We start from the raw sequence: 12,585 nt of genomic DNA on the forward strand, positions 1-12,585 counted from the left end.
GATTTGGGGGGGAATATTCATGGGGAAGGGGGTGGGGTGGGGGAGAAGAGGAGAGAGAAGTGCCAATTGCCAGCTTGTGTATTTGAAAAAAAAAGAGTGCAACCAAAAGCCCAATCCTATGCATGCCTGCTCAGAAGTAAGCCCCATTATAGTCAATGGGCTTACTTCCAGGAAAGTGTGGATGGGATAGTACCCCCAGAGCCCAATCCTATGCATGCCTGCTCAGAAGAAAGCCCCATTGTAGTCAATGGGGCTTACTCCCAGGTAAGTGTGGATAGGATAGCACCCCCAGAGCCCAATCCTATGCATGCCTGCTCAGAAGAAAGCCCCATTGTAGTCAATGGGGCTTACTCCCAGGAAAGTGTGGATGGGATAGCACCCCCAGAGCCCAATCCCTTGCATGCCTGCTCAGAAGAAAGCCCACTGTAGTCAATGGGGCATACTCCCAGGAAAGTGTAGATAGGATTGTGGCCCAGTGCCCTTCCTCTAAAAGCCCCAAAGTGCAGGGAGGATCACTTTGGGGAGTTGCAGGCAAACTGGCAAGGAAAAGGGACTTTCAGGGACCCTGAAACCTTAGGTTGGGGGCCTCAGCAGACTCGCTCGCTATGTACCTGCTTGCCTGCTTCTGGCTCCCTCTTCTCACTCACTCCACAGCTCCCACCTCCTGGCTCCTCCAGGCTTCTCTTGTTGGCCGATCAGCATGCAGGCAGGCAACAACCTCCCTATGCCCAACCCTATGCATGTCTACTCAGAAGTAAGCCCCATAGTAGCCAACGGGGCTTACTCCCAGGAAAGTGAGGATCAGGTTGCAGCCTGAGTCGTGCTCAGTAGCAGGAGCAAGCTGTAAGCGGACTCTTCAGCTGTTGTGTGGGATGCAAAGGCTGCTCCCTTGCTTGTGCTGCCTGCTGTGGGAGGCTCAAAGCAGCCACTTCTCTTGCACGTGGGCACGCAGCTGCTGCCTGCCTCCTCTGATCCTGCGGCACACCTGAGGCAGCCTCGTGGCACACCAGTGTGCCATGTCACAGTGGTTGAAAACCGCTGCTCTAGGGCATAATCCAAATAGATGGCCTGAGAATCCTCAAGGTTTACACAGTAAAAGCAGATATGGGCTAAAGTCTTCACAGTGCCCAAGTTACAAGGGAGATAACGGCCCAATAATGGAATCTTACAGTATCTTCCCAGTGAAACTTGGGAGGGAGTGACATTAAATCTGACGCAAGAAGCTGCTTGGTGCTTCCTTGGGTCTGTTAAGAAGGACAAATAGAGGGCTAACTGACCAAAGGGCAATGGAAAATGGAAATATAAGGGGGATCAGAGCTTGGAAGCAGTAAAGAGTTTGAAACTCAATATCAAGGAGTCCTTGGTTCAGTATCTCAACCCTTCCAGCTCCGGGAGCATAATTAAGGCATCCAGGAAGAAACCCAGTTGTCTTACCTTCTCACACACTAAATTTAGCCTGTTGTCACGGTGTCTGATAACATTTGGAAAATAAGACTTACCGGGCACGTGTGGAAGCAAACATGCAACCAGTATTTGGATCTTGCTCACCATACTCTGGTCACCACCAGTGACTGGCCTAATTCCAGGTGAATTGCAGCATTAGAGGCACATCTAGGGAGATCCATCAGCTTCCTAAAGAACACGACTCAAAGGCATGGTCAACTGGTTCCATCCAAACCAGGGAGCCATAAAGGAGTTGTGGGATCACTTTCACTTTAAAAACCTTGAACATGTCCAGGATAAAACAGTGACACTGCTTGAAGAAAAAGTGAAGTGAAGAAACCAGATGGCCTGGAGAGGTAAATAAAAAACTTCTTTACTATGTCTCTAGGTTGCCTGGTCTGTGATGGGTTTCCTTGGACCTACACCAGCTCTTTTGCTGTCGTAAGTCTGATGAGACTCCTAGGGATGGGTACAGGGCAGGAATGGGGGATGGGATCTTGGATTGCATTGCTGCTGCCAAGATCCTCCCCCTCCAGACCCTAGGCTGGCCCGATCCCCGCCCCAACCCTCCCCAATCAGCTCCTGCTCAGAGCGCGATACCATAGTCTTTCGAGACTGAAGGTTGCCAAGGACGTACTTGACATGCTCCAGTGGGGCATCTTTTGAGTCTCAGCCATGGTTCTCTAGGTAAGTTCACAGCCTGTAGGTACTTTAGTGGTTACAGGATTCCACAAATTCTCTCTTTGCTTGAGTTTTATACCACCACATCCCAGTGTGATGATGGGCATATTTTGAGAAGCCAGACTTGCCAAGATTCTTTTTATTTATTTACTTAGTTTCTGAAGAGATTTTGTATTCATCCAACCTCTCGTTCATCATCACAAATATGTTGTCTCATTCATATTAGACACAGGCCAACACCTTTGCTGGAATTAGACATGTTCCTGAGAAAAAATATTGATAAGAACTGCAAAAGAACGAGGACAGCGGCAGTGGCGATATTTTTTGTGCTCTTCTGGGACTGAATTTTATGTTCTGCTTTCCCTTAAAATACAGGATGCAATTAGACATAATTCATACTTTGGAGAGGAAAAGAAAATAGAACAAGGAAATATTACAGAAGCTTTTCAGACGGTTGATAATGTCATTGAAGGCAAGTGGCTGTGAGCACTGGGTGGGATCTTAGAGTCAAACTAGGCATTATACAGAATGCATAACATGGAATGGTGGGTTTGGGGTTCTTTTTGGAGTGTTGGGGGGGCCATAAAACAGGAGGAGAGAAGGGGAGGGGGCAGGACTGGCGGAGCTCAGCTCAGCCAGATCAAAAGCTCCGTGTTGGGCCTCCTGAACTGACACAGGTCTTCTTTACTCTGCATCAGCTATTTAGCCGATGCAGAGTCGAGTAGCCCCATTGCGGGGCCACTTCCCTTACTCAGGGGAAGGGGATAAATGTCCCCTTCCCACAAGAAGGCATTGGAAACCACCAGCGGCTGCCCAAACTGCCATAGGATGCAGCGGCAGTCATTTTGGCACCGCTGCAGACTTGGGCATCAGGCAGCTCAGGACTGGGCTGCCCTTCAGTCTGTCCATTTACATTGCACTTAAACTTACCATAGCTGAGCTTTCCTGCAAGGGTTCATTCGTTTTGCATTTGATGAAAAGCTTGCCATTGGATAAAATTTATTCATTTAAAATATTTTTATATTGCCTTTCCCCTCCCCATCAGGAGTGCCCAGTGCAGCTTACAGTATTCTTTTTCCCCAATATTTTAATGGTAGTAGTAGAAGTTATAATAGCACACATGGAAGGAAAAGGTATCTGTTTGAATTCCTCGCTTGGTCTGTCTGCCTATAAGCTTGGCTGAATTGAAGATTTAAACACAATCAAGGCATTACAGTGGGGGGCGGGGGGAATAATGCAAAGAGAAAGCAATAAAAAAAGGAAGTATGTTTTGTTACAGTGGATTAAAGAGATCTCTGCCCAATGTACTGTATTAAGGTACAATTGTATAAGATGCAGTGCAGCTTTGTCCCGACATAAAAGGTACAATGCACAAACATTTAGTTTATTTAATGAGGCACCTCCTGACTTTCATGCTAAGAAGCCTGGAAACAAAGCACCCGGACATATTATGGGATGAAGTGTGGATTGCACAAGCAATGCACAGTATGTTCAGGTACAAATCTGGGGTAGTCATACTTACCTAGAAAAGTGGTCAAGATTAGCTTCAACCAGTTCCCTTTTGATTTGATCCTAACAGGTGAATTCCACGCTGGAGGTCAAAAACATTTTTACATGGAAACAAACAGTGTATTTGTCATTCCGAGGAAAGAGGATGGGGAAATGGATGTATATGTAGCTACTCAGGATAATTCAAAAGTACAGGTAATTAAAGGAATTGGTAGTCCACTCCCCATTGATACAAAAAGGTTTGGGTGAATTAACCCTTGAACTGGATGTAATTATTTTACAGTAACACATCTAACTAAAGAGGGGAATACCATCCATCCGTAGCTGCTGCTCAGTTTGTAATCATGATAAGCTGTGACAGCTTATGTAGCATTATGTGCAGGTTAAATTGAGAAATCCTTACCTTCCCACTTCCCCCATTCATACCAGCGTGAGCTTGAGATTGGAACCAAGTAACAGTTTGGAGTTGTCGTCCCCCAAATTTTAAAGGAGGTATGAGACAAGCATCATTGCTCTTTTCTGGTGAATCAGCTTTGCAGATTCTATAGCGTTCCAAAAATCTAAAACCGCTATGACAAAAGACAATAGTGAAACAAAAGACATGTGCACATACACCACCAGCAACAATGCCTCTATCGTGTTACTGTACTTTCAGGTCTTTTAAAAATGATCACTCAGATCCAATCTAGCTGTATGCTGTTTGGGAAAGGAAAAATAGGAATAGTGTAAATAATGATGCATCCAACCTTTTAATGATACTTCTGTGCATGTGATCATTTCTACTGTACAGCTTGCTATATGATTGTTTCTGTTTCGTGCTCTACTTAGGGTTGGTGGGGAAGGAGGAATGATATGTGAAAGCCTGGGTTTAATGCGTTTCAATAGTCATTTGGTAATTCATTGCGTTTCTATGGCCCTTTGCAAGGAACTGATGCTTTGGAAGGAAGCCTTTCTCTGCCATTGTTACAGTATGTCCCTCATTAAAGAGTCACAAACCTAAATGTGATTGGTCTAGAAAGACAGAAGTCTCCCAGTGTCTCTTTTTCTGAACTTTGCCCTAAAGCCTCACTCATGCACACATACATACCCACACTTTTTTATCTGCAAAGTGCTTTGCAAACATGTCGCAGCAGACAACCGTGTGCTCCTCCTGGTCTATTGGAGGGTTCTGATGGAGTAGGCTTTGCACAACACTGAACAGTTCTACTGGATGGCTCCTTAAAGATGCAATGGTAGCAGAGAAGAAAGTATGCTTCGCTGCTATCACTGCCACAGAATAGGCTCTATAATGAGCTCTAATCCATGTTTGGTTGGACTCAGCATGAGTTTTCTGCCACTGTCGCTCAAGATGTCTACCCAGTTGCTTCATCATTTTCAGCTCCTCAGTAAACCAAGGATCAGCTCTGAGTCTGCAACATAGCAGAGGTCGTTCAGGAGCAACCTCATCCATTGCCCTGGCTATTTCCCTATTCCAGAGGTCAGCCAGGATTTCAGATGAGTCATCAGCCTTGGCAGCTGCAAAATCCCCCAGAAAACCTTCAGGATCCATTAGACTTCGGAGGCCAACCATGCAATGCAGTCCCCCATCCCTCTGAGATGGTAGGAGGCTATAATAAGCCTAAACCTTACCAGGAAGTTATCTGAATGGTAATGGAGTGGTCTTAGTGTCCTCCAAATCCAGAACACTACTTCCTTGTTCAGCTATAAACATCAGGTCCAGAACAGGTCCCGCCTTATGGCTCAGGGCCAAGATCTTTCAGGACAGGCCCATGGTTATCCTGGCAGCCATGAAATCCTGAGCCGCTACAACCTCAGAGGCCTACATGAACATTGAAGTCCCCCAGCACTACAGGTCGGACCTAGGTATCTGTTTCTAGAAACCTTCGCCTGTGGATACTGAACCTGCAGATACCGAGTTCCAAGCCTATGCCTACAAAAGGTTCTGAGAGGAGATAGCATATATGTGCAGTGAATGCAGGCAATGAAATGCAAAAAATGCTGATAAACTGGAAATGTTTTCTTACAGGAATTAGTGGCTGCAGTGTTAAATGTCCCGGCCAATAGGATCATGAGCCACACAAGACGAGTTGGTGGAGCTTTTGGGGGGAAAATTACAAAGCCTCCATTTTTTGCTGCAGCAGCAGCAGTGGCAGCTCACAAGTAAGTGTTGTGTGTGTCTATGATCTCACTGGAACAAAGTACAGTTACAATGTTCACTGCATATTCTGCCAAACCAGGGCTTTGGGAGTGGGAGGAGGCTGTGGGATTTACTCATGCCTCTCTTCTGTGTAAATTCATTGGATTTCATCAGGGTTCATCAAATGAATGTATGAATCTGGTTACATTTTAATCCAGTAACTGCCATGCATAAAACCAGAACTGGGTACAACTGAAACTGAAGCTATGGACTGCATGTACAATTTCTCCTTAATGTCTTATGTGTCCCATAATTTCCTTTGTTCTTTCTCCACTCCCCGTTCCCAATTTTTTCCCCAATACTGCCACAGTAGTGGACTGTAGACTGGTAGATTCTTTAGAAGCTTTAGAAGCTTCTTTAGAAGCTAGAAAATAAAGAGAGTAGAAGAGTATATACAGGTGTTCAAGAACTGGCTGTCTTTTAATGGCAGTTTTCCCACAGCATTGCCTTTTGGCATTTAGCTTGGTAGACACTTGATTGGTGTCAGAGTGGGGACTTGTCTTGTATGCACAGGAAGTGTGGTAATAGACACTTGGTTTATGAATTTTGGTATCCTATATCCCAGCAGCGTGTGAATGACATACTGCATTTTAATCTTTCTATTGTTCTAAATCAGAGATGGACAAATTGGCTTGATTCAAGTCAAGTCAGGAGTCTCCACACCCTTTAACTCAACTTGAAAACTAATGTTAATGGGAGGACTTTCTGAGTCACCAAGACTGTTTTGGGGACTCTAAATCAGGGGTGTCCAAAGTTTTTGGCAGGAGGGCCACATCTTATCTCTGACACTGTGTCATGGGCTGGGGAAAGCAAGAATTAATTTACATTTAAAATTTGAATAAATTTACATAAGTTTACATAAATGAATATATTAAAGATGAACTTATATGAATGAATGAAGGTCTTGCAATAGCTCAAGGCCTATAAAAGGCCTTGCACAAAGCAAGGCTGGCCTTTCCTTTGCTGCCTCTGGTGCATCACAGACATGAAACTGCAAGCAATGGCAGGAGCCCTCATCCCACAGCTCATGCAAGAGGTCAAACAGTTGCCCTCATGCTAAGAGCAGCTGCGTCGGGCCAGTGGGGACTCCAACAAATCTCCGGAGGGCCAGAGGCTCATTGGAGACTGGGGGCTACCCGCGGGCCGGATTGGGAGTCCTCGAGGGCCACAAGTGGCCCCAGGGCCAGGGTTTGGGCACCCCTGCTCTAAATGACTCAAGTCCCAAGTCTTTTCCATTAAAGAGAAAAAAATGAAGCTGCTGCTGGACTGTATGTGTGGGAGTCATCTTTAAACACTCCCCTGATGTCCCCGCCCATCCCATCAGTAAACAAAAGCCATGCTGTTCTTCAAGTGAAGGCAGCAGAGCAGAACACGCCAATCCTGAGTAGAATAAAGCGCCCCTCCACCAAAAAAAGGAAGGCTGAGGCAGGCAGGCTTGCTTCAAAAGTATATCCCAAAATGCACCTGCCCTGCCTGTTTGTTCAACCAAAAGGAATGCTGCCTGGGTGCTGGGAACGCAGAAGAGAGAGAGCTTGTAGACCCACTGTTGCAGCATGGGAGCAAGTGATGTAATGAGCACGTGAGCCATGGGTGGCCGTGGGTTTTCTATCATTCCAGGAACCGCCTCACCTGGCTTCCCCCCATCTCCTCCTGTCCCTCCCTGCTTGCAAAATCCCACTTGTCTCTATGGCCCAAACTCACTTCCTCCCATCCTTGAGGCTCCTTCTCTCTCCCCTCTCTCCCTGAGACACAAAATCAGGACACATCCTCTGTCCAATGGATAGACCAGGGGACAAGAAGAAGCACCTTCCTCCCCTGTGTTCTGGACACATGCAGCACCCAGATAGTTACCGTTGATACTTGCCTACAGGGCGACAAATTGTTGCCAAGTAATCAAGTTTAAATTATCACCTCGCCTTATCTCCAAAGTCGATCAGAGGGCAGACCTTTTCAACTCTGACACAATCAATATCAGAGAGATTATTTGACTCTCCTACCAAAATGTTTACTCACCTTTGAACTGGCACCTGACCTTTGTTCTCCTAGCAGCATACCGTGATATTAGCATAATTTTTTGTTTGTTTTGTTGACTGGCTTAGAACTGGCTGTCCGGTACGTTTTGTCCTGGAACGAGCTGATGACATGATAATAACTGGAGGTCGACATCCACTTCTGGTAAAATACAAAGTGAGTAATACTGATTCTAGTGAGGTCTGTTGAGGTGACATACAAAGAACTCTCCCATGAGAGCCTGTCCTGAGCCAGAATTTTCATATCCACTGGGCTATGTCCTTGAGATATCTGTTTCTCACTCTTCTTTCCTCAAGGATTATTTTGTTCTAGAACTACGTAATGGATGGCAAACAGCGTTTAGCTATAGGAGTGCATGGTCCAGAGTAGTCTAACTAGCAGTGGTTCTCCAAGTCTTCTCACCCTCACTACCTGAGCCATGCTTGGGAGGGGTGAACCTTCTACATATGAAGCATACATCTGACCACTGAGCTATGAGTCATCCCTCCTTTGGTAATAGGTTGCATTGGAATCAGGCAATACTCATTAGCTTTACTGTTCATTGATGTAATTTCAGTTCAGCTGTACTTTAATTAAAAGATCCTTAAAATATAAGGATTGATATTATATGTCTGTATTAAATAGTTAGTTCTTTTGTATGCTTACCAAAATTAGATGCAGCAGTATTGACTTTTGTTCTTTTTATACATTTTATACAAAGGACTGGTTCCTTTTTTGTTATATGGTATCATTCAAGTTATGCAGTAGCTGGGAAAAATTCCCTGCTAAAAAGTATTGGGTGGGGAAAATACTTGCCCCTAAAAGTAATGGGTCTCTTGTATTTAGCCCCCAATTCACCAGTATAGCACTGTTTTCCCCTGACTATTTGCTGGTACCTCCCATTTGTCTTTTCTGTAGACTATGAATCCTTTTGAGACAGGGACCATATTTTAAAATTTCTTTAGCTGTGTAAAATGCTTTGTGAAATTTTTTTTAAAGAAAAGTTATATAAATATTCACCATCATTATCCTTACCTTGGTTGTAACATGCTGTGAGGAAAGGAACTCAGTAGAACAGTACTGTCACTAAAATATCGCATTGTTCCCTTTTGAATCTAGAAAAAAAAACTTGTGATAAAAATGACATTTTTAAATGTAGCAAAATCTGACTCCTTCGTTGTTGTAGTCCATGGGAAAAATTCCCCTACGCTTCAGAAGATTAGGAAGGGTTTAAAAATTTCTCATTACTACAATATGCTATTGTATGTTTAGGTGGGATTCATGAATGATGGTAAAATTACAGCTGTTGACCTTCAGTCCTACATAAATAATGGGTCTACCCCAGACCAATATGAACTGGTAAGTTTCTTACTATCCAAACCTATCCCCCCCCCCCCCACTAATGCAGCAGGTTTGCATCCTGCTGCATTCTGCTGTTTATCCTGAGGGGTGGACAGATCGAGAGGCTTGGGAAAATATTTTCCCTTACCTCTGGGTAAGCTCCTGCTAAAAAATGAGTCTCCTTGAATGTACCTCAGCTCTTGAGCTGCTACAAGTCTGAGAAGAGAAAGGGGGTATGTTGGGAGACCAGAAGGGGGATAGCAGGTGACACAGGTCGTGCGCACCAGTACACACCCCCTTCCGCCTCTGTCATGTGACCTGCCTTCTCCTCATTCTGCACCCACCACTACCTTTCCTGGTCTGGCAGGCCCTGCCACCTGTTACGGCAGCACTTGCAAAATGGCTGCAGACGGAGTGCTCTGTTGCCTTCCATTTTATGACAGCAGTAGTGTTTTCCACTGTTATAAAAGGCTCCATTCAACATGTTGTAAGAGGCTCCCATTCCTGCATAGTTTTGGGCTGTTACTAGAGCACATTCATAGGTGGAAAATGGAGTTATGTCCTGTTTAGTGGGGGAGAAGTAAATTCTTGGGTTTTACTTTTTGAAGCAGAATTGCAACCTTTAATGAGCCATTGTTAGAGCTGACATACTGACCATTTAAGCCAGACCTGCAAATCTTGTGATTGACCGTGCAAAATGCAATGTAAGTCATGCATGGTGTTCTTCAAAGGATTGATAAACCTCCTGGGTTTACTTGCCTGTCTGGAATTGCAAAATCAGGATAGATGTTAAGCATCAGACAACAGTTACAATACATGACTGATGGGCTATGTTTGGATTTGTAGATCTCAAACTGAGCAGGCTTAACTTAAGCCTAACTAGTAAATACCTAATTTCATCCCATTAGAAAAAATTGAATTAGTAAAGCTAAGGGCGAGTTAGTCTTTGGATTCCATTTTAACATCCTACATGCAGTAGGGCAGGGGAATGTGTTTTGGCTCTTGTGTGCATGTTCCACTATAGATAAGAAGAAATGGGCAACTTCTATGTACGTGCAAGGAGTATACACACACCATGTATTTTCTGCTTCCTTTTTCTCCTTTTTTTGGACAAACAGCCCAGTCCTGAGCTGCCCAGTGTACAGGGCTGCTGCAGCGCCAAAAATGGCTGCTGTGGCATCCTGAGTGCAACCAGGCAGCTGCCAGCAGCTCCTTGGGAGAAGGGGACATTTGTCCCCTTCAGCCAGCACAGTATCAAGAGAAGCCTCATGTCAGGCCTCATAACCCAACACAGGTCTCCGAATCTGGCCGAGCTGAGCTCCTTGGGGTTCCACCCCCTCCTGCCCTGCTCAATCCTCCACCATGCTTTCAACCTTTGCTCCGCCCTCCCCGGAATGCCTCCTCCCTGCCTCCTTCCACACCCCAACTTACCTCTCTACCAGCAGGTGCTTCGCACAAAGTGCCTGCCAGCAGATTGCCAGCCTCTGACCAGTGCTGTCCCAGCGCAAGCTCACGCTGGGCCAGCTCCAATGCTGGGTCAGTGCTAAACTCCACAAACTTGCACTGTTTGCAACAGTGCATGCTGATGGTGTGCTGGCACGCACTGCATAGGTTTGGGTCCAAATTCTATAAGATGCAACTCATACTGTAAGATGCAACTATTATTTAGATAATAAATTACAGGAATGGGAACTCAAGTCAGTGACTCAGACTCGAGTCACGAAAATGAGCATTTTTCGTTGACACGTTGACTTGTGAGTCATGCACATGGAAGACTCTGAAAAACACTCGAGTCAGGGGCATCCCCATGCATGCTGACTCGAGTCTACTTCTGTCTGGGCGTGCTTGCTTACTATTTTCGTGGCATGAAAAACCTCAGACCGGGCGAGCAGCAGGGAGGTTCCAGCCATGAGGCAGGGAAGGGTTAATAATGCATCTGAGCAGGAGGGGAGAGGCGGGAGAACGCTCTTTTACTCATCTCCCTTAGGAAGGAAAGAACCAATGATCATTGAACAAAGAATGGGTGTTCTGATACTTTGTTTGGCTAAGCCCAAGGGGGTTCTTGATTGGCTGCAGAAGCTCAGGGAGAGGGAGGAGGCAGGGAAGGGGGGGAAGCAGTTCACAGCAATCACACTTTTCACTGCATGGCTGTTGGGGAGGAGTAACCCTCATTGAATGACCAGCTGCGGTGGGACTACTTCTGAGTAGAGCTGCCAAGGATCAAGTTGTCCTGGTAAGCCTCACATTGCTGCATGTGACCGTCCTTCCTCTTGCAGCTTCTGTCCCCGCTCCCTCGCAGTTCCTCTCAACCCTCCCATCCTGTTTACAAATCAGCAGGGATAGCAGGGGAGTGTTTAAAGAGAACTCTGACACACACATAAACACACCCTGGCAGCAGCCCCATTTTTCACGGCTGGCTTTTTAAAGGGTATGGGTCAACTCAAGTCCTTTAGTGTTACAAAAGAGTGACCCAACAACTTGAAAAGTGCCCACATTATGACTCATTTTCTAGTCAAGTCACAGGGGTGGTGATTCTCTACTCAACTCGAGTCAAGCCACTCTGAGTTTTCCCATCCCTGATAAATAATATGTATTCATTATATATCCCAACTCACTAGATACTGAGCTTTGTTGTGCTGAGAAGTTTTAATGCTTATGACATCCCCAACTTCCGATGCCGTGGACGTGCCTGTAAGACTTATTTGCCATCAAACACTTCATGTCGAGCAGTTGGTTTCGCAAACACAGGCATTGCTGCAGAAACATGGGTGTCAATTGTGGCAGACTACCTTGACTTGCCGCCTGACAAGGTAAATAAAGGAATGATATGGAGACAAGTTGGGGGCCTCTGTTGTGATCTGGGGTGGAATTACTATGGGCCATCTCACATATTAATGTTACCAAATTCATATTTGCAGAGATAATGCAAATGTGATTCTCTGCTTGCTGGGGACAATTGGTGGGAGGGATAAGTGCTTAACCCCTTCTGTGTCTGCTGGACCTTCTCTGTGAACAGATGTTTCTGTCCTGCGGCCAGGGTTACTTCTCGATCAGTTTTGGAATGTTGCTGGGGAAAAAGTTAAAATGTTTGGGAGGGAGGTGATGCAGCAGAGGATCACTGGCAGAAAAAAGAGTTTGAAACATTTGGCTCTCAGGGCTAATTCTTCCCTGCAAATCCCATTCCCCTCATTAGCGTTACAAGGGTTGAGAACCATGAGATATCCTTTCCCTCATAAACTATAGATGCATCCAGTGGTATAGGAAATGGGCAGGTGGGCAGGCCTTTAACATCTCATGATGGTGTGCCACGTGAGGCACATCCAATATGTCACCGGCAGTGGGAGCAGGCAGCAGCACCACCAGGTATGTAGAGGGCATCACTGCCTCCTCATGTGTTGGTGGCT

At 45.6% G+C, this 12,585-nt stretch overlaps 1 protein-coding gene across 1 annotated transcript in view; it reads left to right on the forward strand.

Moving 5' to 3' along the window:
• The window catches only part of LOC136659095 (aldehyde oxidase 3-like), an 80,740-nt gene that overhangs the window by 38,137 nt on the left and 30,018 nt on the right, over positions 1 to 12,585 (forward strand). The window contains exons 20-25 of the mRNA XM_066636154.1: positions 2,500 to 2,596; positions 3,704 to 3,828; positions 5,660 to 5,793; positions 7,930 to 8,017; positions 9,113 to 9,199; positions 11,800 to 11,991. Coding sequence (XP_066492251.1) covers positions 2,500 to 2,596; positions 3,704 to 3,828; positions 5,660 to 5,793; positions 7,930 to 8,017; positions 9,113 to 9,199; positions 11,800 to 11,991 — 723 coding nt within the window. The remainder of the gene's footprint in view (positions 1 to 2,499; positions 2,597 to 3,703; positions 3,829 to 5,659; positions 5,794 to 7,929; positions 8,018 to 9,112; positions 9,200 to 11,799; positions 11,992 to 12,585) is intronic.

Source organism: Tiliqua scincoides, chromosome 1, assembly GCF_035046505.1.
Source record: "Tiliqua scincoides isolate rTilSci1 chromosome 1, rTilSci1.hap2, whole genome shotgun sequence".
In the NCBI taxonomy this organism is placed as follows: Eukaryota; Metazoa; Chordata; class Lepidosauria; order Squamata; family Scincidae; genus Tiliqua; species Tiliqua scincoides.